Raw genomic sequence first — 27904 nt, 5'->3', positions numbered from 1 at the left:
GACATTCCCCCCAGCACCACCTGGTTTAATTGACACCAGGTTTAATTGCTGCCCCACGTAATTACGGACATGGCAGCTCAGCTGTGGTTGGTTGTGAGTTCCTGATTGGAAGGGCTTCTAAAGAGAGAGAGAGAGGGGATAAAAGAGGGTCATTAGGCCCCAGCTGATACTTCTACTCCTGTTTTCTTCTCAGCCTAACAGGAAGCCCTTGGACTGCAAACTTTGTTTGACCAGGGCCATTATTTGCATGTTGTGCTTTTGTAGGTATTATGTTTCATTATGCTTTATGTTTTTAATTACATCTCAGAGCATCTGAATTGTTCTGCTATTCCAACAAGTTTCCTTGAGTCCTAATTAGATTAAAACCTTCGGTGCAATCAATAGATTCTCATCTCAGTACTGACCAAGCCAGTCCCAAACAGTAATTTACAGCCTTGGTTGTTATGGAATCAATACAGATTTGCTTTTCATTGAGACAACTGTAAAGCATAGGTGACAGCCAGCTCAGTAAGCAGCTGGTGTGGAAGTGGATCTCTTGCTGGTGTTGGAGAATGGCCAGGGAGCTTCAGAGAGGAGGAGAAAGTCTGGGAGCAGAGCACACCTCTTCCACCCGCTGGGCTGAGGATGATGACCAAGCGCTGGGCTCCTGTGCTGCTTCTGAGCAGGAGGTGAGTGCTTCTCTCAGGGAAAGAACTCAGCAGCTTTGTTGGATCTATGATACCAACGTGGTGTGCTTCCCAAGAATGGTGCAACAGGAGATCCCTACAGGGATCACTGCTTGCCTCTCTGCTGTCTTCTCCCAAGATGTGCTTTCCTTTTGTGAAGCTTGTGGCAGTGCCCAAGGACACAATCCATGTTATCGTTCTTTCGGTATCTAAATGGAGGCTGTAAGAAAGAAGGGGGTGGACTCTGAAGCAGGGTCTGTTGTGATAGGACAAGGGGAAATGGTTTCAAACTAAAAGAGAGGAGATTTAGACTGGATATAAGGAAGTTTTTACACTGAGGGCAGTGAGGCACTGCACAGGGTGCCCAGAGAGGTGGTGGTGCCCCATCCCTGCAGACACCCAGGGGATGGGGCTGTGAGCACTGATAGAGATGTGGGCGCCCCTGTGCACTGCAGGCAGTGGGAGCAGTTGGCTTTTGGGGGTCCCTTCCGACTCAAATGATTCTATGACCCTGAAGTGCCCACTGCTAACCTCTCTTCTTAGGGTGTAATTCATTAAAAAGGACTTCTACAAAGCTCTCATCCTTGCTTTGCATTGCAGAGAGCCTTTTAGTGCATTAGCATTATTTTCTCAATAAGGAGGAAGTGGTGGGAGCTGTGCAAGGATGTGGGGTGCCTTCATGGCTGCTCTGGAGATGGGAGCAGTTCATGGTGGGACACCCTGGGGCTCCTCCCAAATCTGGCTCCAGGATAGCTGCTGCCATCCCAAAAGGCAGTGCTGCAGGTCACCTCTTATCCCATCTCTCCTGGCCTTCCTACAGGAGACACTTCTGTCTTCTGGGATCAAAAATAAATAAATAAAGGATGGCAAATTTTCACTGTTAAATATTTCACTTGAAAAATAGAGAAGCTCAAAGAAATAAATCTACTTTCAAGCGCGGCTTTTCAGAAGGACTTCAGCTAGAAATCTCTTTATCTCATAGGGCACAGATAACGATGCAATTATGAGCTCAGATCAATGACTTTCATGCTGAAGCCTAAAAATAAACCATTACTCAGATGTGTGGTGCTGCTGGGTCCAGCATCTCCTCTGGGCTGCTGGCACAATGTAGAACTATTTTGAATCGGCCATGGGGTTTCAGAGGATTTGGAGAGCCCAAGGAAGCTGCTCTTTGCATGGGGATTGATGCTGATGGTTTCATTTGTTCTCGATTCCTAGGGTTGCACTGGATCCTGAGCTACCCCATGTCTTCCTGTAGGGCAGCACCTGTGGTGCTGAGTTACCTCATGGCAGCTGTGTTTTGAGTATTTCTTGGGAAAGAAAACATCTCCAGAATAAATATCATCCCTCTTTGTTGCATGCTGCATAATGGGAGTGTAACTTATTGCCATTGGAGAGCGGAGTGTTTGGCAGCCACCATCAATCCTCGATTCCAATTGACTCTGCTCAAGCTTAAACAAAAGTAAAGGATGTGCAGGCAAACAGTGAGCATAATTGGAACAAGAGGAGTATTTTGATTAATCACAGTTTGAATATTAACTGGGTGTGATGCAGGTTTTCTTGTACAGACAGAGGCCCCACAATGTGTGCCTGTCTCGCATTTGCAGCAGCTGAACAACAAATGGTGTAGAGCATCACGGTGTGTCTGCCAGCCCAGGGTGGGATTTTTGGTGGTGGTTTCCCCCCACGTGTTGGAGTCGTGCTACCAACATCAACAAATGTGGCACTGAGGGACATGGTTTGGTGGGCATAGGGGTGATGGGTTGGTGGTTGGATTGAATGTTTGTAGTGGTCTTCTCCAACCTTAATGATTCTGTGATCCTATAAATTGCTGCGACAAAGTGGCATCTAATTAGAAACGTGCATGAATGTAGGTCTGGTCTGCACTGGAGAGGAAACATTGGAAAGGAAAATCAGGTATCAGCATTTGTTCTTGGTGACGCCTCCAAGGACAGTTGGTCCATTTTCAGCTCCAAAATAAAAAGCCTTTCAAACCTGGAGCCAGACCTGGATAAAAATGTCCAGCTGCAAGTGGGCTGCTTTGTCAGAAAGGGAAAATTTGGATAGAGAAACCTTTGCAAAGGTGAAATTGAGCTGGGAACAGCATCGCTGATACAGAGGCTGGTGCAAAGCTGCCTTTGTGTGCTTGCCCGAGGTGCAGGCCTTGTGCAGAGGGCATCTCCTGGTGCTTTAGGAGATGAATGGAGGCTCTCAGTGGGGCTGACGTGCCTGATGGGAGCGATGCAGAGCCATGGCAATGCATGGAGCATAAGCTGAGTGCATTTTCTGGCTCCATTGGGGTTATGTGGATAAATGGTTCCTTGTTTTCTTCTGGCAGTGTTGTGACAAATCCCAGCAAGCAATCTCCTTCCAGAAACTGTTGAAGCAAAAAGGATGTCATCTTGATTACACCAAACCTAGAGAAAAAAAGCTTGGGGCAGTAGAAAGCCAAAGGAGGAATTGTTGTTGGGTCAAAGGGAAGCTCCACTGAGCAAAGCTGATTCAGGTGTATGGGTGGGGAGGGCTGAAACTGAGAGCCTCAGCTTTAGAGGAGCCTCAGAAATTCGTGAGTGTGTCTGTTGCTCACTTTGTCCCTGGGGTGAGGGTCAGAGCGATTAATTAACAGCAGGGCTGAACAGTGGATAGCTATCTGACTGATAAGAGCTCTGCCATGGAAACCCTGATTCTTGCAGGAGAGATCTCAATAGCCTCAGTAAATCACTTTGGGGCTGTTTTTCCTGCCAGTAAGAGAAAGAGTTTCCTTTTGAAAATCCAAATCAGAGATGCTGAAAGGCTCCTGTGTGGCTACGGGAGGCAGGTGGGACTTTGGAGATGCAATGCCACCTGCAGGACTGTGGGCTTGGCCCATAGATGGACTTGAGGCAGTTCTGCTACCTGGAGTCCTTACTGTGGCCCACCCTCAGTGCCTACCAGGATAATAATGAGTTCCTTAGGACCAAGCCAAGAATTAGCATGGGCTGCCCAGGGAGGTGGTGGGGTCACCATTCCTGGAGGTGTTCAAGGAACATCAGGTTGTGGCACTGATGGACGTGGTTAGTGGGCATGGGGTGGGTGGGTTGGGGTTGGAAATGGTGTTCTTAGCAGGCTTTTCCAACCTTAATGATTCTGTGAGTGGGTGTGGTGGTCATGGGTTGATAGCTGGACTTGATGGCCTTAGTGGTCTTTTTCAAGCTTAACGATTCCATGATGCTTGAGGGCTGCTGCGAGGTGACAGCATGCGGGACATGTCCTCATGCACATCCCTTGTACTGTCCTCTGTGTGTCCTGCACAAGGGATACATGCCAGGGGAAGGAGCTCTGTTCCTGTCCTCTCCCTCCTCCTCTCCCCATCTGGCCATGCAGCTCCGAGAAAGAAAACAACCACCCCAGTGCGTCAGATTGTTCTTTGGTGAATGGTTTAAGCTGAATCGTCTGGAACAACGTCTGGAAAAAAGGGAACGGCATTTCCCACAGCAGCAGCTTTTAAATATTAGTGAATATGGAGCCAAGTGTGAATAATTCATTCAAAGAGAGACATGAGCTCAGTTTTCTTATGCAATGGGCGAACGAAGAGTTGGATTTGATTCAGAGCAGTAAGAAATGACAACAGGGGGGTGACAGCACCCACATAGCAGCTCTTCCTCTTGCACCTTCCCGCAGGGTTATGTCAACTCCTGAGAACTGATGCTCTCCCCATCATTTGTTGTCTTGGATTTGGCCTCCCTGGACCAAAGTGAAAGCAGAAGAAAAAGGAAAACAACACCCTATGAGATGGTCCCAAACCAGCGGTGCACAGCTGGATGCCTCTGGGTGTGGGTTGCTGTGCTTCTTCGCTGCTCAGCACTGGAGCCTCTCTCTTATTGATTGCTTCCGTTTTCCAGCCCGCGTTGACATGATAATATTTGGCAGCAACATTAATGCTGAAATATGAGCCTTGCTTGGGCCTTTTTATTTTTAATCGCTTGAAAAATGACCCTGGGAAGGCACTTGTGCCCTCGCAATCTCTGTAATTGGCTGGTGGTGCTGCATGGGGAATGATGCTTCGACCACCCGGTGACCCATCCCATAGCCTCAGGGTGACCCAGGGCACTGCGGAGCTTCCTGTGCCTGCAGCAGATGGGGGCTGGAAAGCTAGCCAGCATCCTCCCTGGGGACAATGGGAGCGTGAAGGACAGGGCTTGAACGCTCTTGGCACTGGGCTCATTTAATCTCCAAATGGCAGGGGAGAGGGATGCAGCAGTCACCTTGGCCGCCTGCCATATGGCTGTCCTTTGCACCCGGAGTGACCCAATTAAACCCATCCTCCTTGTACCCATTGCCCTGTGCTGCCTCCTGCCCTGCCAGCTCTCCTCACCCTCACCAGCAGAGCAGCTCTTTCCATCCACTTCATGGGGGATGTCAATGGATGGGACCAGTCTGAGGTGTAGCCTTCCTCCCCTTCCCATGTACTCCAGTGGCATCATGCTGCCTATCTTCAGCATCCATGCCTATATTGGAGTGACTCGTGTCAGCACTTAGGCAATTTGGTCAATGAGCAACCCAGACTGGGTGCTGGATGCTTGTCTAGATTGATTGTCAGCCCTTTTGTGCCATCCATCATGGCAGCATCCCAATAAATGCGTGGCTGGAACCATAGGACTGGTAGTATGGTACATGCTGAGATGCCACCAACGTCACCCGATGGCTGCCACCTGTGATATCCCCATGGTGGTTTTTCTCCTCCAAAGGTCCTGCTGCAGGGCTCAGGCTCTTTGGTGTGGATTTTCTTCCTAGCTTTTAACTTATTACTTTTTAGGCAGATGCCTATCAGGGTGAGGTGCAGCAGTTGCTGCCCTGGATTTGTCACTTCTGAAATCGGGACACCGTTCTGGGAGCTCCAAAAACCTTCAGATCAGTCTTTCCTCTGCTGTGCTCAGAGCCCTCACTGGCTCCATCAGCTCACAGCCCTGCTGCGGCTGAATAATTCAGTGCTCTGCAGCAGCTCTGGGCCTGCTGAGCCTGCAGCACCGCTGGAGAATGCCAACAAGCCGGGTGCTGCAGAGCAGCAGCAGCCAGCCACCATTTGGCTCAGCTGAAAAGTGAATTCTTCCCCCTGCAGCCAAGCAATGGAGTGCGGTGCTGGCACAGCAAATCTGCTCTGGAGAGACATGGGGACACATGGTGATGTCAGGGCAAGGAGCACCCTGAAGGCTGGCAGGTCTCTGGCTACCGTTCACTGTAGTCCAGTATGTGCCATGATGCTGGAGGAGAACTGGAGGCAACCTGGGTGCCCCCTGTGGCATCCTTTGCCTCCCTTCGTCTTCTCCTGGGTGGTTGATTTGTCTTCCCATCAGAACAAGGGAAAGCTGGGGATGTCCCTAAAGGTGAGACACTATTGATAACTTGCTTAGCTAGGGTGTGGGGCACCAGGACAATGTTCCAGTGCTACTTAAGAGGCCATTGGGGCCAGAAGGGAAATGAGGATGTGGCTTTGGGACTGAAAATATAGGAACATGGAGAGGATTTGCTGCCAAGGAACACACCGAGGCTGTTTTTGGCTGAGCTTAGTTTTTCCCAGACAGGTTTTACCTTGTCCTGAGTGCAAGGCTTTCATGCAAACAGAATGGAACAAAAGGGCTGAATCATCCCCAAAATGTATGCTGGGGCCCCCAGCCCTGGCCATGCCCCCAGGATCAGGGGCACATCAGTGACAACAGCAGCATCCTTTCCCCAGAGTGCCCTCACCATCTTCCATCTCGGGAGCCAGCAGTCTCCAAATGGAGACCCAGGCTGAGGCAGCACCTTGGCCATCATTTGACCATTGTCTTGGGCATCAATTTGTGACTGTCTTGGCGATCATTTTGGCCATCATCTTGACCATCACCTTGTCCATCACTGTGACCCACAGCTGCAGCAGCGACCCTGCTGCCTGCTTTCCATCACTGATGTCTCCTCGCTCCAATTACTGTCCAGCCTGTTTCTGATGGGGTGCAGATGCTCTCAGCTTGCTATTTGCCTCCCTTCCAAGCCCCCAGCCTGCTGCAGCCTCCTCACAAGGCTGCAGGAAGCGTGACGATGCTGCAAGGAATTCAGATCACTTTGCTGTGCAAATCAACATCCAGCAGAAGTAAGGCTGGGAGAGAAGTATTCCCATTTATGTACAGAAAATGTGCTAACCAAGCAGGTTTTGACAAGGAGCTATGAACATGAAGAGGAAAGAGAAATGCTGGCAGCATTAACATTTGTGTCTTTTTACAACTTTTATGTCTGACTTAGAATTCACTTTTGAGCTGGAGAAGCACTAGCTTCTGATAATTAAGCCCAAAATACATTGGTCTCAACATTAGGTGTCACCCACACACACATGTTCAGTCCCCAGCCCTATTATTTTAAATTGATGCAATTATTCATCTTGCAGAGTAATGTATTTCTTGTTCTCTGGTGCCCAGTAGAGCTTAAAGCAGAACAAATGCTTTAATAAAATCGAGATGGTGCTTCCTGGAAGCTGGGTTATTAAGGACTGTAGTGAGAGGAGCAGGTTTGGGAATCTTTAATAACTTATTGCCTAATATTTCTTCCTTGCAACATATTTATACGATTAGTAAACGTTTTCTGTTCGCTGATTAACTTTGTTTATTTCTTAATTAGGTTTAGCACTGTCTATCTTGTGGTTGCAAAATAATTGTTTGATTAATGTGCCTGAATTTACATTTTCATTAAGCCCCTGCATCGGTTCTGTACCAATTAGCTGCGCTGTAATATGCAGATCTGGGACATTAGAATTACAGTTTTAGCCCATTAGGTAATAACTGTTATATTGATTGGTGATAATGGAGCACAGACAGTGAGTACACAGCTGAGCTGTGGCTCAGGGTGGGGGCATGGTGGTGGCTGGGAGGGGGGAAGGTGCTGGGGGTGGTCCCCATGTGCAGAGGTGGCACGATGCTCCTCCAGCTCCCTTCTGACAGCAGCTAGTGATTAAATGGCTTTAATTGGTTCTTTTAATTTGGGAACCCACATTTGGCTGCTGTGGTACAGTTTTGGTTCCAGCTGGGGTGGGCGATCCAGGTGAGATGTGCCAGAATGGGAACGCAACCTTCCCATGGGGAGAACCTCTGCTTTAGGACTTTTAATTAGTAATTAGTAATGATATTGAAATTAATGCCTTTACTTCGACAGGAATGAGCTGCCTGAGGTGGCAAGGTGACTTCTGCTGTGGTGGCTCCCACTGCTCTGTGGGGATGGGATGGGGATGGGATAAGGATGTGATAAGAATGAGATGGGGAATGGGAAAGGGATGGAGATGGGAATGGGGATGGCAACGGAAATGGTGTTAGATGAGGATGGATATAGGATAGGAATGGGGTAAGGATGGGAATGGAAATGGGAATGGCATAGGGTGAGGATGGGGATGATGTGGGGATAGTGTGGAAGTGGTGATAAGGTGGGAATGGGAATGAGGATGGGAATAGAATGGGATAAGGATGAGATGGAGAATAAAGATGGGGATGAGATGGGGATAGGCACAAGAAGGACTGTGAATGGGGACAGGGCCAAGGACAGGCACAGGAGCAGAGATGAGGACAGTGACAGGATCTGCCAGGTGTCTCCTCCTGGGGCTGGCAGGCAGATCAGCTGCTGACCCCGAGGGAGCTGATATGACCGCGTTGGACAGCTGGCAGTGCTGCTGGAGATGATTTTCTACCAAGAAGGAGGGAGAGGTGGGGGAGAAAGAGCCCCTTTTTCATTTTCCTTGGTGACCCCGGCATGGCTTTCCAGCTGGTAACGTTGGAAAAGCCAATGTGAGAGCAAGTTACTATATTTGCTCTCACCACTAATGTGTCTTTTTTATGCTGGATTCTGCTCACAAAAACTAGGACACGGCCATTACACGTGTCTGCTCTAAAGCTGCAGTAATCTCCTGCTCTCAGCCCAGGGACTGCAGGGCTGGTCCATAGGGTCCAGCCTGTCCTATGTGTTGCAGAGTCCCTGGGGCCACCAGGACTGCCAAAATATGCTCTTCCTTTCTCTCCGTCCTCCTTTTCATATGAAACTGGTGATGAATTCCCTCTTGCCAGAGGGGGGAAAAAAGAATCCAGATGATTGCGTGCTCTCAGCTCATCTGTAACACGCAAACGAGGAAATGGAAACAGCAGAAAGAAATAATAAAGGCAGATTATGCTGCAGTGGGGAACGTTGGCTACCATGGGCACTGAAATACAGTTGTCACTGCTGGATAACATTCTCAGGTGAGGCTTCCCATCCCCCGTGGGAATGTCCTGCTGCAATGGGCTGGGAGATGTGCAAAACTAGGAATAGGACCAGGAGGAGGATCAGGACCAAGGAACCAGGACCAGGAATAGATAAGGACCTGGGCCAGGATCAGAACCAGGACCAGAGCCAAGTCTAGGACCAAGACTAAGATTAGGACCAGGACAAGAATAAAGTCCGAGGATAAGGACCACATCTGGGACAAAGACCTAGACCAGGGCTATAACCAAGACCAAGTCCTAGACCAGGACCAGAAGCAGGGCAGTGGCTGTGACAGTTATGAAGCAGGCCCAAACAGTCTGCAGCAGACAGCCCTGGGGCACTGCTGATTTGGGAAAAGGACAGCACCATCAGAGGCAGATGGTGGCTCTGTAAGCAGGCAGGGAGCCGGGGGCTGAAGCTGTTCTCCTTCAGGAAATGGTTTTACAGCTTCCATTGAAAAACAGCTCCTTCATCTTTTTACCAGCCGGAATTTTACTGGCAGTTAATTTGTGATGTACCACCCCCGTTCGTCACACCAGGGAATGGCTGAAAAAGCCATTCCTTCAGTACAGGAACGAGCAGACCCAGGCTTTATGGGCTGTATTCTCCCTTCAATATCTTAACGTTATCAGGAATTAGTTGCAGCAATCTTCACGGCATCGTTCGGTGGAGGGCAGCTCTCAGCCAAGAGCAGGATAATAATAATAAAAATACTGTGCTCATCTCTAAGGTAAAGGGAATGGCTCCAGATGGCGTCGGCCAGGCTGGATTCTTTTGCAGGAAATAAAGAGAGGAGGTCTCAACCCATAGGGGCAACATCTGCAGGGGTTATGTCACCCGTGAGCTGCCCCATGTGGATTCCTGTAGTCCAAGGCTTTATCCCTTGCTGTGGGCAGGCCTTTTGCACAAAGCCTTATGCACAACCCTGATCCATCCCCTCCTGCCCCAGCTGTCCCCTCCTGCTGTCCCATCCTTGCAGAGCTGTAATTTATCCATAGGGGAGATGACGTGTGTCCTCCTCCCCCGGGACCCTGACAAATGAGATGTTTTATTCCAGGACTTTATCCCAGGGAGGAAATAAATAAACAGAGAAACAGAAACCTCATGAATTTTTTAAAGCGCTTATCAAAATCTTTTCTTTCTTCCCCTTTTGTTTCCTAAGGCAGAGCAGGGAGCTCTCCCCTCCATCTACATCCTCTGCACTTCTCTTCCCTTCAATCCCTTAATCGTCTTCCTTCCAGCTTTAATCCACACATTCCCCTCTTTCTTCTTGTTTGTTTGTTTTGTGTTTTAGTTCCCTGAGCTCCAAACAGTCACAAAAGCAATGCCAATACGTGGGAGGCCACATCCTTCCCGAATGAGCCATGCATACACGTGCAAGACTATCTTATCATATATCCCTCCTCTTCCTCCTTCTTCCCTAAAATGCTTTTGATGTTCAGTCTCTGATTCCATTCCGTGCTTGCAGAACTCTCCCATGAGGCTTGCATCGCCACCGCTGCCATCCTAATGAGTTAATTAAGAAAAAGCAGAGTGGGAGAGGTGTGAGCTCCTGAGGATGGCAGCTGGGAGGCACAGTCCCTGGGGGAGATGCTTGCTGCTCCCATGGGGCCGGGAACACAGTGCTGGGGATGGTCCCTAATGGATGTGATGCAACAGTGCAAAATGGAAAAGAAGAGGATGGGCAACCAACTGCACTGCTTGTGGAGGCTCATTGGTTTGCAGCACTTGTGTTTTTGCAGGTTCTCTCCTTTCTGGCTCCCGTCGCTCTGGTTGGTCAAAGTGGAGACAAGCATTGAGAACATGGGATCTGCTGGGCGTTGATTTTCATCAGCTGCTCCCTGATAATGCAGCTCTGCTGCCCCTGGAATTTTGGCATAGACATCACAATGATGATTTACCACCCCCCTGGCAAGGATATAAGCAATGAATGACCCAAAGGCATCTCCTCATCCCATTGGTTTCCACTTAGCGCAGTGTCTGTGAGCTCTGGACTCATCCTCTAATCGCAGAGTCATTAAGGTTGGAAAAGATCATCGAGCTCACCAAGTCCAACCCCAACCCATCCCCTCCGCTAAACCACATCCCTCAGTGCCACATCTCCACACTCCCTGAACACCTCTTGGGATGGTGACCCCATTACCTCCTTGGGAAGGCAGGAGGGCAGCTCCAGCTCCACCACCACCCATTTGCAGCATCCCAACCCCACTGCCTCCAGCACCCCAGGCAGCATGTGCTGCTCAAAAAGCTGACATTTCTGATCACAAAAGGACTCAGAGCGGTGGCTTCGAGAACAAACTTGGTTTTTTGCATCACGGCTCATTAGTGGCACTGAGCAAGAAAGCAGTAGCGAGCCATTTAAATTGTAGATTCTGACCTTTATGCTTAAGATCTTTTCAGACATCCTGTTTACAGCTTGTTTTGTTTTGTTTTTTTTTGGTGTGTGCGTGTTCTGGCACTTCATAATCCTCAAAATGAGATTTTATGCTGTCTTCTTTTTTTTTTACTATTATAATGCACCACGTCCTGCTACTTTTCCCCATTGAGGAGACATCCAGAGACAGCCCCAGAGAATTAGAAATATCTGAGAGCCCATAGATCAGCACTGCCACCTCCCTTCAGCGGTGGCCCTCTGGACACAATCCCATGTACATGCATGTACTCAACAAACATTACCTCAGTGCTGCTTCCCCTGATAAGGATGTTTAAAGAAACATTGACATTGGCTTTCGGCTCCCAACCCAACATCCTTGACATAGAGGAGGGGTGGCATTGGCACTTGGGGACACTTCAGAACGATGTCAAATATCCCCTGGCAATGGGTTAAGGATGGAAAATGCCATTCAGTGTCTATAGAACATGGCCAAGCTGAGGCTCTGGAGTCCTTGATTCAGAATGATTTCCATTTATGCCCACGGGGAAGGTCCATGGGAAGCATTCCCCCTGCCCAGCATCCCCCAGTGGCTGCTAGACCTCCCTCTCTCTCAAAAAAACCCTGAAACTCTCAGTTACTTTTTTTGCAAATTCTAATTTTAGCCATCATCTCTCTGTTTTCTCACACATACAGCCACATTCAGAGCTGGCTTAATTCTTCTGCAGGCTGCAAAACCCACACATTTGCATCTCACGGACATTTCCTCACTGCTCTACCAGCTGTGAGATGCAGAGAGAAACCAGCGAGGTCTTTGCAAGCAGCAAACTTCCCTCTGGCTGATGCCCATCCAGAGAAAGCAGCGCAGCCCAGTAGGATTTGCAATTTGGGATTGCAATAGCTCACCGGGGAGCTGCAGGGATGGCAGCCCGGGTAGGAGGGAGGGCAGGAGGGAGGGAGGCCACACCGAGAAACCCAACACGATAAAAATAGCGCCAAGCAGAGGCAGCACTCCCCATCTCGGTTTCCTATGGAAACGTCGCCGCCGTCTCTGCGTGCGTCTGCCCGGGGCAGCTTCGGATGCTCCATCGCACATGGATGCTCCGGCAGCCAGCAAGGACGGCGCTGAGGCTGCAGTTTCCCTCTGCGGGAGCGTTCCCAGCCGCCGTCCTTCTCTCACAGCTCAAGGCCGATCAACGAGAGCCCGGAGGCTGCCCCGAACGCCGTGACCCTACTGCTTTGAGGCCATCAGGAGGACAAACACCCCCCCGTCCAGCCCCCGTTACCCCCGCCTGAAACAAAGGCGCCGTGTGGGCTGCAGAAGGGGCCATGGCACGGACGGTTCCTGCCTTCATCACACCAACACAGAGGTATTCCTCCAGATTTGATCATTCCGGGCATGGGGGGTGGCACTGGGTGGGCTCAGAGGGGCTGCCCTCCAAACTCTCCCACCCCAGCGCTGAAGTTGCTGAGAGAAGCACAGGTTCAACCCCTCTCTCACTATGTTTTACCATCCCAATTTTTGCTGCTCCAGGGGAAGTTTCTAATTGATTTTTTTTTTTTTTAATTAATTGCTCTAGCTTCAGATAAAGGGGCAAACCTTATTTTTCATTCCCGGCTGGAAAACCGTGGGCTGAACCTGAGCGGTTGGGAGGTTTGCAGGGGTCGGAGTGTGGGTTTAGTGGGATCGGGTGGGTGCTGCATCCCTGCATCACGCAGAGGGACCGTGCACCGAAAAAGACATATCTATAAGATAAAGAACCGAAGGGCACAAAGCAGCCGGTAGGGAAGGAGTTAAGCGCACGCAGCGCCGTAGGACCGAATCGCAGCAGCTCCGGGCTGCGTGCAGCTCCGCGACCGAACCGAGCGGAACCCAGCGGTGGGGGATGGCCTGGGGGGGTCGAACCACTGCCTGCTGCCCTCCGGCCCCGCTGCATCCCCGGCTCCGAGGGGATGGAGCGGCGGCGGCACAGGGACGGCGATATCGGAGAGCGCTGGGTGCAGGTAGGGGGGGTGATGGGGATGGGGGTTGTAAGCGAGAGGGTGGTTTGGGGGGTGGGGGGTTGGAAAAAAAAGAAAGAATGAAAGAAAGAAAGAAAGAAAGATATAACATCCCCCAAAATGTGGCTGGCTATGTGGTTTTGCACTGCCTTCTTCTGCCAAAGCCATTGGTTTGGGTTTGGGCACAGGGACTCTCCTCCTTCCTGCAATCTGCAGGAGACTGGAGGATGACAATCTCCTGTCATGAGCCTCCCCTGTTTATTTGATCCTTTCGGCATCTTAGTGGAAGATTTTAATATGAAGCTAAAAAAAAATAAGGCACGAAGAAGCGGGAGGCAAAGAGGAAGTGTGTGAAGGTTACCTTGAGCTGAGCACCGCTCTCCATTCCTGGCACCAGGACAGGGTTAAATAAAGTTTCCCAGTGGTTGTGGAGCAGGGGAGCACTCTCTGGTAATGGGGTCCAGCCCTGGGATGCCCCTACTCATCCCCTGCTCCTTCCCCCTCTGACTCTGCCGTAACTCCTGGGCAGGTTGTGCCCAATTTCCCCCTTCCCATGGGCACATTCCCTTTCCTTATGTATCTGGGACCTCGGCCATGCACAGGGCAATGGGAGCAGCAGGGCTCTGGCTATGGATGCGCAGTGACCCCATTGTGTCACCCCACACACAACCATCAGGCAGTGGGACGTGGTGGCCCTGGGGCTTTTCTGTCCCCCAGACACTTCGATTTGGGAAGCACAGCAGAATTTGACTGAATGGAGGAAGCCCCAGATGCAGTGCAACCTTTTCCATTGCATGTTGGGATCTGCTTCAAATTCTCTTACAGATGTGGGGCTATAAGAGCACCAGGATGCCATAGGGATGGGTTTGCAGACTAAGAAAAAAATCAGCCCCTCTGGGAAGGGGCTCTAAAACAAGAGCTGCAAAAACAAATCTTTTGTACTGTATTCATTTAAATAGGCTGCAGAAGGCATTGTCTGCTGCTCCAAAAGCTCATTTTCCTAATTGCCCCTGTGCTGTGAGTAATCCCAGATTACTGAGGGTGGAGCAAAGCCCCCATAGCAGAGGGTGAAGCAAGGGCTCTATGGGCAAATTATGTGAGATTTGGGGCAGTCTGGGGGGCTACAGCTGCCAGCCCTTGGCTGATGGCCCCATGGACCTCCCATGGGCTTTGTGGGGTTTACGCCAATACACGCAGCATGCGGTTGGTCCCGTTGGTAGTGCTTATCCCCTCCGGTGCACATCTTGGCTCACTAAGGTATATTGAAACCCATAACTGGATTTTGAAGACTGGGCATAAAATACCTAGAACATAATGTGTATTAAGACTCATTAGGTTAAGCCAATTCCCAGCTACACAGAGTCATTTGAATGGAGTTAAATCACCTTTTTCACAGAGCTTAAGTGTCGAAAGGGTGCCAGCGTTGGGGATGGCTCCTTCTGCAGCTCTGAGTCTGAGGGAATGGGAGGGAGCCAGGAGCACTGAGTAACGTGGCTGAGATGGGGGCAGTGTGCCCAAACTGCTGCTGGATGACATAGGACCAGTCTGGCCCTGTTTGCATCCAGACAGGTGTGCAGTTTGGAGAGGCAAAATGGCTGGGAGGGACGCACCAGGGAGGGATGCTCCTTCCACCAACCCTCTCGGGTTGTGCTGGAGGATACCTGAGTGCTAGGGAGAAGACAACACTGCTGCAGAGTGCCAGACCTCGGTGGTGTGGTGTGACTGCATACTGCTCCCATAGCGTGGGGTGGGCGCAGAGGGGACACCATTCATGGCAGTGGGGACATGGGGACACCCTGCAAATGAGCACTGTGCACCGACTCCTGCACAACAAGCAGTAGATTTTCCATGCTGTGCCATGGATCCTCTACACCATGGCCCGGATCCCGCATGAAACACACAGGATCCTGTGCATCATGTATTCAAGCTTCCACGCTGTGCTTCAGATCCTGCACAGCATGAACCGGATCTTGCGTGCCTTGCACTGGCTCAGGCAAAATCTGTGTTGCAATCTGTGGAACATGCATTCTATTTCACACACTGTGCACATTTCCAGACCCAACGGTGCTGGCATGGTGCAGGACTGTGCTGGGAAGGGGGTCCTCACCCACACTGCACCACCCTGCCCTTCCCACCACCTCCAGCCCACCACTTGCTATTTTAAAGCCCTATTCTTTTCCTGTCTCTCCGATAAGAAATGCTAATGATGCGATGAAATTGGATAGTTCAATCGGCTTCTTCTCCTAATGGAACTCTTGTGTTCGTTAATTTGCTGTTTTTAATGGGCTGATTGTTCTCCTGTGCTGGGGGAACCACGTGAGCACTTCAGTGTGTTTTGCAGTGGTCAGATGTGAGGTGGTGCTTGAAGGCAGCTGAACCTTGTTGCTCACTAATTGTGGAGCAATTTGAAGAGGAGGCCCAGATGTATAAATTATCGGTGCTGCATTCCTTCAGATCATGAGCAACTGCTGAGTTCTGTTGGGGCTTCTGCCTGCTATCCCTGGGTGCCAAGGGGATGAACCTTGGGAATTAAGGAGGTAGGCAAGGATCTAGCCCTGAGGGTGGGGGTATCTTGGGTGCCTCTGGGGGTGAACTCCATGTTTCTCCCCAGGTTAGTATCCTAGAAAGCGCTGTTGGGAGCATTTGGGCACTGGGGATAATGAAGTGAGGAGGGCGGGGGAATAAAGGCATCACCATGGGGTGGTTGATAACAGTGTTATTGCATGCTGTTGGCCCCAGTGATGCCCTGAGCCCCTGCTGGGTCAGGATGTGGTTCTGCTTGCTGTTTGTAATCCTTAGCCAGCGAGGGAGCAGTAAGGCAAGAGCATTATCTCCTCCAGACAATTAGCAGAGGCATTAATGGAATATATGCAAATGTGCAGTAATTGACCTGCAACTCTGCAGTTCATGATGGAGAAGGATGAGCTCCAGATGGCTTAATGAGAGTAATTGAAGCCTCTTCTTTATATGCGGCATTGCCTTGCTGTAGCCCAGCAGGAATGGGGCTGGGGGGAGATGAATGGGGACAGGAACATGGAAAGGGACAGAGGAGCTTGGAGGTGTCCACCGATGCAGGAGCTCAAATAGCATGTAGTCTCCTTGTTTGGCTGCTACTCTGTCTTTACTCTGCCTTTATTCTACCTTTACTCTCTTTCTAGGGCTGGGGAGAGGTCAGTGTGTGGGGACCATGGGTTGTGGATCCCAGCGAATGGGTTCTTTGTAGGCTGTGCATAATTCATTCAAGAGGTGATTGAGTAACTAGGCTGGGAACCCAAATTAAAATATTTATGTATAATTCATGCCATATGTTCCACCAATATTTTTTATTTAATCAACTGAAGACAGATGGCAGGAACATAGAGGCCATTAAACTAATGGCACTTTGTTTTTCCATTTATTTTCCTCTCCTTTCCTAAAATAAGATGAGCAAGTGACAGGCAGCAGAGCCATAGGTCATGGGAATGTTGGGGCCCACAGTGCTTGTGACATATCCCACTAACAGACTCCTTCTCCTTGGCTTGCAGGTGGAACTTTCTCACCCTGAGACTGAAATGAATGGAGAACCTCAGGGCTGGTGATGCACCCAGGGACTTCTTGCTGCTCATCTGCAGGGTGCACAGCCCTGATTGTGATAGAGATGCCTGTGGGATCATCTGCTGCTGAGAGCTGCTGCACCCACTGATCTGCTCCAAAGCTCCATCTGTTCCCCATGGTCCTCCATGCTGCTATGTCCCTCCGGGGGGCTCATCCAGGAGGGGAATAATGCAGAATCCCCCACAGAGGAGAGCATCTCCCTGGCTCTCCAGGAGGGATGAAGATGCTATGGCCAAGCTATGGGTAAAATTCCAGCGCTCCTTTCGGCGGAGACCTGTACGCTTCTTCACACTTCTGGCTCTCTACTTGGCAGCTGGCAGCTTGGTTTTCCTGCACGCAGGCTTCACTGGGGAGCCCCGGGTAGCAGGGAGCCAGCGCAGCCCTGGGGCAGGCGAGGGGCTGGGACTGCCTTACCTGGGGGGCACGCGGCTGAGCCGAGGTTTCCCAGAGGTGGCAGTGGGCCGGCGGCGTGGGCACTGGTTCAAGGGCATGGCCAAGGAACCAGCAGAGAGGAGCAGAGCAGGTGAATACAGCGCGGTGCGGAGCCGAGCACCCAAGAGCCGGGGCGGCCGTGAGAAGGAGGAGGACAGAGGTAAGGGCTGACTGGGTACAGCTGGGGTGGCCTTGTGCTGAAATCCAAGGAATTTTGGTCTTGCATCGTGTTGGTGAAATGTTTCTGAGCACGTGGCACTAGTACATGGGTATTTATTGATGAGCTATGTGGATGGCATGAGTAAGTTGGGCTGTCTTCCTTCCCACTGGGCTGTCATGCACACCCATGGGTGTATGTGCCTTGCTTTAGAAACTATTGGTCCAGAGGATGCTCTGGGGAGGATTGTCTTCTTCATCCCTCCCTTCTCAAATACCAATCATCCACTGCACTTACTCCATTTTTACTCTGCATCATTGTGCTCTAGGTTGCAGCTTGCAGTGAGGGGTGCTTTGGGACTGCCTGAAGGGAGGGATGCTCAAGGACTGTGCTGACAAGTGGAAGCATGGAGATGTGGCTTTTGGGGACTTAGTTTAGTGGGGAGGGGTTGACAGCTGGACTCAATGATCTTGGAGGTCTTTTCCAACATTAAGGATTCTGTGATGGGTTGATGGTTGGACTTGATGATCCTGAAGGTCTTTTCCAATCATCTGATGATTCTGTGACATCTCAGCCCCAAGAACTCCCATCCTTTGAAAATTCAGGATCAATCTCATTGGCCCAAATGAACACTGAAGCCTGACATGCATGCTGGGCTTGGCCAGGAGCTCCCTGCCCGTGGTGTGGTGTTGAGCAGGAGCGTTATTAATGAACAAGCATAAGTGAATGCAGTAGTTCTCATTGATTTTTAAAATGTCATCTATTTATCCTGAAGGCAGCTGAAGGCAGAGTTCCGTGCTTACTGACATGCTCTGAAGCTGCGTGGTGATCTGAGACAGCTTTGTACATCTGGTGCTGGCACCCAGTGCCTGCAAAACCCAAAGAAACACAGAGGAAAGCTTCCACTGTGACTCTGCCTTGGGGTTTGCCAGGCAAGCCCCCTCCCTGCTGGCTTTGTGACCCCTTGGCAAGGCAGCAGCTCACCTTTTCGGTTCAATGGGAGAGATGTTAAGATTTGTTGTCAGTAATAAAGTGGGCTGGTGAGGAGCAGCAATACAGCTTGCCACAGTACAGTGCACCTGTGACAGCAGTGTAATGGATCACTGTGGTATTTAGGGCAATCGCTGCAGTATTATCCATTACAGGAAATGCAGAATGAAGTCAGCAGCAGAGTGGTAACTATTGGAAAGGTGTTTGGCTGTTGTTGGGCTCTCTGTTGCTTTCTTGTGTCCCCTGAGCCCCACAGGATCATGATTGCTGAACAGCATGAGAGCCAAGGATGTCCCCATGTTCCTGCCATCCTTCTTCAAGGTTCAAATGTCCTGGTGCCAGGGATGTCCCATTTGTATGAGCACCTGCAGATTTATGGCTGCCTGCAGATGGAGGTTGAGCGAGGCTGCTCCAAGTGATGGGGCTTTAAATGTGAAGGTAAAACAGCTTGTGGTGCTTAAGGCACTTTCTCATGTTAAAATGGGTCCGGGACCAAGAGAAGCTCCCTGTGGATGACATTCCTGCCCTGATGCTTGCATCCCATTGAGTTCGTGTGGTGCACAGGGGCCATGGAACACTCTGTGCCATGTGCAGCCTTGATGTCCTGTTAATGCCAACTGACACATCCAAGACCTTGCCAGATGGTTAGCGAGAAGGAGCTGTCAGTCACCGTGAAAACCTGTTGTATCTGTATGCATTGCAGTCTCCTATAGTATTTGCTGGGGTCCTCCAGCTATGGTGCACAAGCAAGCAGTGGCACAGAGGGGAAGCAGCCACGTGGGCACTCAGCCAGAGATGTCTCCATGCCAGAGAGGGGTTGCAACATGGAGCACGGGGCTTGATTCGATGCATCCAGATAATCCTTGCCTGTTGCTGAAGGTTTCCTGGTGGTGGGTACTGTCTGTGATAGTGCTGTGCACAGTGATTTTGGGAAAGCATCTGCAGAGGAGCTTCACGGGGCTGGGGAATGGCTCAGCCTTTGATCAACGAGCTGGAAAATCAGGGGCAGGTATTTGTTTCAAGCATCACTGCAGCACAGCCCTGAGAAACACCTTGGTTCTGTATTTAGCTCGCTAAACAGCTTGAGCAGGGGAGAAAAGAGGGTGGACAGATGGACAGTGGTGCTGCCTAGCCTGGGGTCCACCCAGCAGCCAGCCCCTCACTCCCCCATTGTCCTTTCATCTCCCTCATTATTCCAGTTGCCTTCCTAATAAGTTGCAGCACACATATGTCAAGAGCGATGGATTGAACGTAATGCACATCAGTCACTGGTGCTGTGAAAATTGCCAGAGCAATCCTGTGCTGGTTAGATCTGTCATGAATTAAATTAGCTGACCTGCCGAAACCTGCTCAGCGCTGCAGAAATGCCAAGTTATGCTGAGAGCAATTGGGAGTAACGAACGATGACTGTGTGGTGGCTTGAGTTATTAGGAATGTTGCTTACTGCCTTCCTCCACCCCATCCCTGGGCTGGTTTAGATAACTGGTTTGCGGCATGGATGGGGCTGTGTACAAGGGCATGGCAGCAATGGGGTGTGCAGGATGTGGGGCTGCTGCAGGGCCCTCAGCAGGTGCACAATGCAGGCAGGAGGTAGGAAATGGTGACATTTTGGTAGGGAGGGCATGCTATGTTAAGGCATCTCACCATTGGTTTGGTGTAGGGGTGGAGAGGCACAGCTGGGTGGGTCTTGTCCACAGTGGGCACAGCTGTGAGGACATAACTGTTCTCAGATTATTGGAAAAGGCTAGATTTATCAAATGAATGATTTCATTGTAACTATTTATTCTGCTCTGTTCCCTGTCCACCAGCATCCTCATTTGCTCTCAGCACAGCCATCACTCTTTACTTTGCCAACTGTTACTGCTGGGCAAATATTGTCTGTGTCGATGTCTCAGGGAAAAAATGAGTTCCTGGCTGAAAGAATTTTGGTTCACACTGCATTTCTCCTTAGCCCCATACCTCTGTTCCCATCCATGTCCTCCTGAGGACCCTTTGGTTCCTCCCTGCCCTGAGTTGCCAGGGCACCTCAACACATCCCTATCAGAAATAACAAAAATCATCACCATCTACAGGCTCTGACCCTCTCCTCTCCCTCCCCAGCAAGGTACATTGGTTGCTACGTGGACAACACTCGGAGCCGCACGCTGCGCGGCGTGTCCTTCTTTGACTACAAGAAGATGACAGTCTTCCGTTGCCAGGACAACTGTGCTGAACGGTAGGGTGGGGAGCAAGCACCACACCTTCATTAATTTCTATGCATCCACCAGACTTCTCTGCTGCCGCTGCTCCCTGCCCCAGCTGCTCCTCTCCCCTTCTTCTGCCCCCCTCTTCTTTATTTTCCTTTAGATGTGTGTCATTTTGATTTATATATTTTGCTGGGAATGTGAGAAACTAGTTTTACTCCTCAAGAAAAGGGTCAGGGGTTGATGGGCTCTGTTCAGTGCTATTTTCCTGTGGGCAGGGGGCTGTAAGTGCCCAAAGGTTGTGCTGGGCTCTTCTGGCAATGCAGTGGTGGCCTCATCACCCATCCATCCCCTCCACCACCATCCCCAGACCCAAGGACTGTCCTTAGCACAGATCTTACCCCAGTGCTAACCCCTGCTCCCTGTTCCATGCCCAGCGCTTACCCCTCTTCCTCCCCCCCCCCAGGGGCTACCTGTACGCAGGGCTGGAGTTTGGTGCTGAGTGCTACTGTGGCCATAAGGTTCAGGCACCCAATGCCAGCGAATCTGAGTGCAACATGGAGTGCAAGGGTGAACGGAGCAGCACCTGTGGTGGGGCCAACCGTCTCTCCATCTACCGCCTGGAGCTGGCCCAGGAATCTGCCCGACGCTGTGAGTCCACACTCCCTGAAAATGGGGATCCCACTTGGGGGTCAAATCCTGGTGTCCCCACTGGCTTGTGTTACTGGGGGTTGTAAGGCTCTATGAACCAAATTAGCTAGGAAATGTATCACATCGATAGGGGATGAGAATGGTTCAGTAATGGGCTCATTCCACTTGCTAAAGCTGGCTCCTTATGGCTGGCCAAGCTGGCTGATGGCACTGGGATTAGCTCCATCTGGATTTGGGGATTTTTTTTTTTTGGGTTCCATCATGTGCTGTAGCTCATGCAGCCATAAGCAAGGCACACCTCACTGAAGGGGAATTTTGGTTCTTCCCCATTGAAGGATGCATTCCTGGGTGGTTTTCCTTTCCAAGCACCTTCCAGAGAGGAGCTAGCTAAAATCCAATTAGAAAAGAGTTAACAAACTCAACCTGATGGGTTTGCTCTCCCTGCAGATGGCAGTGCGATATTCCGGGGCTGCTTCCGCCAGCCAGACAATGTCACCATTGCTCTGCCTGCCAGCCAGCCCATGCCCAACATGTCTGTGGACAAGTGTGTGGACTTCTGCACTGAGAAGGTACTGAGGTTTGCACACAAAGCTGAGCCAGCACATGCGTCATGCTAGATAGATCAGCATCCCATTTAGTGTGATGTTGTTGTTATGAATGATGAAACTTGCTGTCCTGTGACTCATCAAAGGGTGTCACCCCGGGGAAAGGAGATTTGCTCCTGCCCAAATGCTTTGCCTGAGATCAGCAGCCCTGGCTCTGCCCATGGGCTTGCAGTAGGCCTCCAGCTAGATTGTCATAGAACTATTAAAGTTAGATTGTAAAGTCCAGTGATCAACCTATTCCCCACCATGCCTGCTCATAGAGTCATACAGTTGTTGAAGTTGGACAAGACCTCCAAGATGATCAAACCCAACCGTCAATCCATCACCACCATGCCCAATAACCCTAAGTCCCACATAAATTACCTCAATGGGGCTCTGAGGGTGTCCTGTCCATGTGCCCATCTCCACAGGAGTTCCCGCTGTCGGTGCTGGCTGGCACTGTCTGCCGCTGTGGCTTCCCCACCACGCTTTTCCCCCTGCATGAGCGTGAGGATGAGCAGCTCTGTGCCCAACGCTGTGCTGGAGAGGAGTTTGAGAGCTGTGGCACCACCGAGTTCCTGCTTGTCTACCAGACCCAGGTGCAAGGTGGGCACGGGATAGGGGCACTGGGTGGCTGCTGCTTCATCCATCCCACAGGCAGCTGCTCTGTAATAGCTATTTGCCATTCATTAGAAATCACGATTTATTTTAATTTCCCAGGAAATAAATCGTCCCCTGAACAAACACTTTTAATTACTGCTTAAATCAGATGCAGGAAATCGCAGTTTGCCATCTGCCTCCAACGAGATCCATCCTTGCTTGGGTTTTTCTTTTCTCCTGTCACCAAGCAGTGGTGTGCAGCCAGTGGGTGAACCCACCTGTATGTTGGAAATCATGGGGGGAGAAAAGGCTGGGAGCAAGGACAGAGAGCCGAGAGCAGCTCCTACCCCATACAGAAGGAAGGGATGGAAATAAAAGTGCAATATTGGTCGGAATGGAGGGAGATGCTGCAGGCTGACCCCATTCTCCCCTCGCAGACAACCGCTGCATGGACCGCCGGTTCCTGCCCACCCGCTCCAAGCAGCTTGTTGCCCTGGCCAGCTTTCCTGGGGCTGGGAACACTTGGGCACGACACCTGATTGAGCTCGCCACTGGCTTCTACACTGGCAGCTACTACTTTGATGGGTCCCTCTACAACAAAGGTGAGTGAGGGGGTGTAATGTGATGGAGTTGAGTATCCAGCTCCACCTGTATGGGGGGAGCCAGAGTGCTGATGCTGTTCTGCACCGCCTGGCCTATCCTGGTGAAACAGGGACCCAACCTCACAAGCATGAGCTCTACCTGTAACCTCCCTGTGCTGTGTTTTAGTCTTTGCAAAGTACAATTTGGACTCAGCTGATACATCTGCATTGCTTGAGTGTGTTTCAACCCATGATGGGTGTTGGAACTTCAGGGTAGTATTTCTGTCTACATCACTGCAGCAGTGATGGGAGCTGGCCTCCCATGGAAAGGCTCCAGGGAAGCTGCTGCATGCAGGATTAAACAGCAAGGAAAAATTGCAAAAGAAAAAAATCTTGAGGCAAGTAAGAAGCATTTTCAGGCAAAAGTCAGCTTCTCAAATAACACAAGCTGTTGCAATGGAGGAGAAAACACCAATTCCCCCATTTTTACAGCCATTTGTCACTGTTTTACCTGAACTTCTTTCGGTGCCAGCATGCATGTGAAAAGCCACCGCCATGTTTTGGGCCTTTTCCCCTCTTAGTTCATCATGAGAACTTAGAAATGGTAGTGACAGCAATTATAGCTATAGAACTGTTGTATGTACTGTGACAGGGTTCAAGGGTGAGCGGGACCACTGGAGGAGCGGGCGGACGATCTGCATCAAAACCCACGAGAGTGGCCAGAAGGAGATCGAGGCCTTTGATGCTGCCATCTTACTGATCCGCAACCCCTACAAGGCACTGATGGCAGAGTTCAACCGCAAATACGGGGGGCACATCGGCTTCGCTGCACATGCCCACTGGAGGGGCAAAGGTAGGATTGTGCTGATCCATGCGTAGCCAACCCATGGAGCCACCATGTTGGGTCTCCTGGGGTGAGGAGCATCCTGTAGGCTTGCAACCAGTAGGGTTATTGTGCAATTGTATAATCATAATGGTTGGAAAAGACCTCTAGGACCCTCGAGCCCCACCATCAACCCATCACCACTGTCTCCACTTGTAGAATGTAGAATCATTAAGATTGAAGGCCTCCAAGATCACTGAGCCCAACCTGCCCTCACCATGCCCTTTGTGTCCCCCCAGTGACAGAGCTCCACAGTTTGAGAGGATGGTGACCCTACCTCCCTGGGCAGCCTGTGCTGATGAATCACCACTTTCTGAGAAGATATTTTTCCTAATTTCCAACCTGACTCCCCCCTGACCACACTTCAGTGCTTCAATGTCTTTCTTGTAGTGAGGAGGTTGGGTGTGAGGGAAGAAATTCTGCCTCTCACAAGCAGCTCTACAAGGCAAAGAGCCTCAATGCACATGTCTTGGTGCACAGAGAGAAAGAAGAGATTAAAAATTAATGGCACTGGTGAAATATTTCCACGTGTCACCACAGAGCTGGGACAGTCAGTGCTGTGCTACCACCAGCACAAGGACACCCTCCTCAGGGCAGACTTCTGCAGGGTGAAAATAGCACCATAGCTGCTTATGGTAAATTCCATCCCCTTCCCTTGGGCCATGCCAGCAGGTTTGGCATGCCCGGCTGCTCGCCAAGAGCCACCTTCCCGTGCACAGACAGCTTGCAGAGGCTTGTTAATTATAGCAATTTACAAATTGCTGTTGTGGAATTGACTTCATTGGAAAGAGTTAAAATATTTAGCTTGATTGAACATCTGCTACCCTTAATTCAGAGTTTATTTAAGGGGATCTTTTTCTGTTGTTGCAGTGATGTGCCTGGATTTCATTATTACCATGTGCTTGATGCCAGCAAAGACATTTTGGTTATGAACTGAGCCCTCCCTAGCATCCAAACACCCCCAGCACCCACAGGGAAGCCCCCTGAGCTCCAGCCCTATGCAGCTGGGTACAGCATGTCCCACTGTCATCTCATTTGTACCCACAGCTGTGGGGTACAAGAATTGCTCCTGGTTCATACCCAACCCAAAGAGGATGCATGTTTTAGTGTGTCTTTACCTCCTGGGTCAATTGTCAGATTAGTTAAGCTTTTGCTTGGCTTGCTTTGAAAGGTGAAGGTCTGCCATCACTTGAGGTCTTTAGTTGGGTTGAGGTTTGCCTAGAAGCATAGGTCACGACCATGGTCCATGAGCCCAAGTTTCTCCTGCAGAAAGCCCTGATCTCCTCAACATCCCACTCTATTTCCTTCTCTGATTTTGGGGGAAATTCAATAGATGTTGGAAAATGCTGGATGTGGCCATGGGCAGCCAGGGTTTTGCTACAAGCAAGCAGAGCCTGAAGGCTCAGCAAAATCCCTATTTTTTTCCATGACATTAATTTTATGATGTCCCTGGAGCAGTTCCAAAGCAAAGTTTTATGTGATATGATTACACAAGGTGAATTGTCCTGTATCTGTTTAATGAAAGAGATACTGTGTTTAATGATTCTTTGGGGAATTAAATACAGTTCAGCTATTAATCAGGCATTGGTTTCTTGGGGAAGAGAGGAAGAGGCAGATGCCCAGAACTTCATGCATCATGAGCCGTGCGCAGAGTGCATTTCCAGGAGCGTTGTTTCTTGTTATCGATGTTTATTATCCTTTTTATCCCAATTTTTATGCAGAGATCAATTAGCCAAGCAATTGGGGCTAAGTGAGACATGCCAGTGTCCCAGGAGATGTTTTGCCTTGTTAAGTCCCTATAGACCAAACCACCAGAGCAGGGAGATAATAACACAAGGATCCCAGGGCCACTTAATGCTTACCCTTACTGTCCCCATGCTCCTTGCAGAGTGGCCAGAGTTTGTGGCCAACTACGCACCGTGGTGGGCGACCCACACGCTGGATTGGCTGCGCTTTGGCAGGAAGGTGCTGGTGGTGCACTTTGAGGACCTCAAGCAGGACCTCTTCAAGCAGTTGAAGCGCATGGTGGGGCTGCTGGGCATCGCTGCCTGCGAGGACCGCCTGCTGTGTGTCGAGGGGCAGAAGGATGGCAACTTCAAGCGCTCGGGTTTGAGGAAGCTGGAGTATGACCCCTACACCCCTGAGATGAGGAAGATGATCAGTGGATACATCCGAACAGTGGACGCAGCTCTGAAGCTCCGCAATCTATCGGGGGTGCCGGATGACTACTACCCGAGGTGACCGTGATGCTCGGGGGACCTGCCCCTGCCTGGGGAGAAAAGGATTGATTTCCTCTACCTGCTTCCACCCAGTGGGTGGCTTTCTTGTAATTCTCCATCTGCTGCTATGAGCTGTTAATCAACCCCCTGCATGAGAAGCGCTCGCTCCCCAGCCATTGCTCAGCTTGCTTGGTTGATATCTTCACAGAGCTGGGCACCGAGGGGACGCATGGTGCCCTGCCACCTCTGCTGGTCCCTGTCCCCATCCTGCAGGTGGGCCCCTGCCCTGCTGGACATTGTGGGAGTAGGTAAATTGGGTGGTGTGGGGCTGAGCAGCTCCATCTCACTCCTACATTGGCTGCTGCAGCATCCTTAGCAATGCAAGCAGCTGTTTGCTTGTATGGATGCTGTGATATTGGGGCCCTGCCCCCCTGGGGCATGAGTTGGCTTTGGTGGCTGTCCCTATGCTTTGTGCACTTGCAGAACAGCTCCTCTGGGTCTCCAGTAGAGATGGAGGTAATTCCAACAAGGGGGAAACACAGTGGGGGGGGCAGCACCACAGGATCCACTGAGGTGAGGTGGTCATGATGCACTGGTTGGGTTGTCTCTGGGTTCTTTAGGAGCCACCTCTGTGTGTGATTAGAGCACTGACACTGGATAGAGCAGCATGCAGCGCCTGTGGGAACATCCATTCCTCATTGCAGAAGTTCCCAAGCCAGAAAAAAAAACCTAGGGAGTTGTTTTGGGTGAGGGTGAAGGAATGGGGGTCTGGATGAGACCAGCTCCAAGTCCTGACTGTGACACTGAGGGCCTGGGCATGGAGCACAGCTTCTGCCCTGGCCATGGGGAAGGAGGAAACCAAAGGAGCTCTGTGCCTGGAAAGCATCTGTAAAGCTGGCTCTGTTTAGGGCTGCATGCTGCCCCAGACACCTCAACCCAGCTGGGTCCCTACCTTCCCTCAGATGGATGGAGATGCAAAAGCCATATCTTGTCTGCAGCCTTTTCTAGAGTTAAATGCTCAATGGTTGGCTTTTAACTCTTGATAGTGAGAGACATGTGTGCACAGGTCCAAAAGCTACAGAAAGCAGTTAACCTACACTCAAAGAAAAAGAAGAAAACTCCCCTGGATAAGGAGATTATCAATAAAATATATTTTTCTAACGTGCGTGCGGAGCTGACAGCGCCTAAGGAGGGGGGGGGGGGTCTCTGTGCGCAGGGAGCCACTCACCCATGAATGTATTTTGCAAAGAGTGTGCTGGTGTTCCCTGTCCTGCACTGCAGGCTGGTGGCTGCCTACCTCTGTCAGAACAAATCCTCAGGTCAACCCAGCTATTAAAGAGTTCTGTTGCTACCCTGCCTCCCTGTGTGTTTGTGAGGCTGTGACCTCAAGGCTGGCTGGTGGCACTCGGTCCCAGCATTAATTGCATTAATGACATCCCTGCATTCGGAGCACTGATGAGGCAGCTCGGTCCTGGCAGCTTTCCTACCCTGCCGGTGTCCTTAAAGGAAGGTTTATTTGGGTGCCCCATGTGAGCAGAGAGATTTACTGCCAACTTTATTTCCATTGCCTCTTATCATGCCTGAGGCTCTATAAAAAGAATGGTTTTGGTGGGATTTATGCTGCACTGGCAGCAAGGAGACCATGTTTGGGGTATCATTGGCTCTGCCCAGCATCGGCTCTGAGAGGCACAGCAATCCTAAGTAGTAAAAAATCTCTTTTCTGCAATGTCTGCTAGCTCTGTCAGCAGCTATAGGCTGGAT

General features: G+C 50.6%; 1 protein-coding gene and 1 long non-coding RNA gene across 6 annotated transcripts; both read left to right on the top strand.

Annotated features, from left to right (window-relative positions):
• Nucleotides 1–186: 186 nt before the first annotated feature.
• LOC125701749 (uncharacterized) lies at nt 187–11600 on the top strand. The gene is made up of 2 exons (XR_007380350.1): nt 187–668; nt 10640–11600. It is a non-coding gene; the product is annotated as an uncharacterized LOC125701749 (long non-coding RNA).
• A 630-nt stretch (nt 11601–12230) lies between these two features.
• WSCD2 (WSC domain containing 2) lies at nt 12231–27817 on the top strand. 5 transcript variants are annotated; one of them, XM_048964189.1, is made up of 9 exons: nt 12231–12638; nt 16794–17455; nt 20543–20657; nt 21092–21276; nt 21724–21845; nt 22292–22466; nt 22898–23062; nt 23694–23894; nt 25813–27817. In XM_048964189.1, the coding sequence occupies exons 2-9, from the start codon at nt 17032–17034 to the stop codon at nt 26163–26165; spliced, it is 1740 nt and encodes a 579-aa protein (XP_048820146.1). In that variant the 5' UTR covers nt 12231–12638; nt 16794–17031; the 3' UTR covers nt 26166–27817. The 5 variants fall into 5 exon arrangements, with proteins under 5 accessions (XP_048820146.1, XP_048820147.1, XP_048820145.1 ...); XM_048964190.1 differs by lacking the exon at nt 12231–12638 and adding an exon at nt 13082–13272; XM_048964188.1 differs by lacking the exon at nt 12231–12638 and adding an exon at nt 15683–15806.
• The last annotated feature ends 87 nt before the right edge of the window (nt 27818–27904 follow it).

This window comes from Lagopus muta, chromosome 17 (genome assembly GCF_023343835.1).
Source record: "Lagopus muta isolate bLagMut1 chromosome 17, bLagMut1 primary, whole genome shotgun sequence".
NCBI lineage: Eukaryota > Metazoa > Chordata > Aves > Galliformes > Phasianidae > Lagopus > Lagopus muta.
The sequence above is the reverse complement of the archived record's forward strand: the minus strand, read 5'-3'. Positions and strand labels throughout refer to the sequence as shown.

Coding starts and splice junctions, on each gene's coding strand:
- WSCD2 (XM_048964189.1), top strand. CDS start 17,032: ATGCAGAATCCCCCACAGAGGAGAGCATCTCCCTGGCTCTCCAGGAGG. Junction 21,277..21,723: donor CCAGGAATCTGCCCGACGCT/GTGAGTCCACAC, acceptor CTCTCCCTGCAG/ATGGCAGTGCGATATTCCGG. Junction 22,467..22,897: donor CTACCAGACCCAGGTGCAAG/GTGGGCACGGGA, acceptor CTCCCCTCGCAG/ACAACCGCTGCATGGACCGC.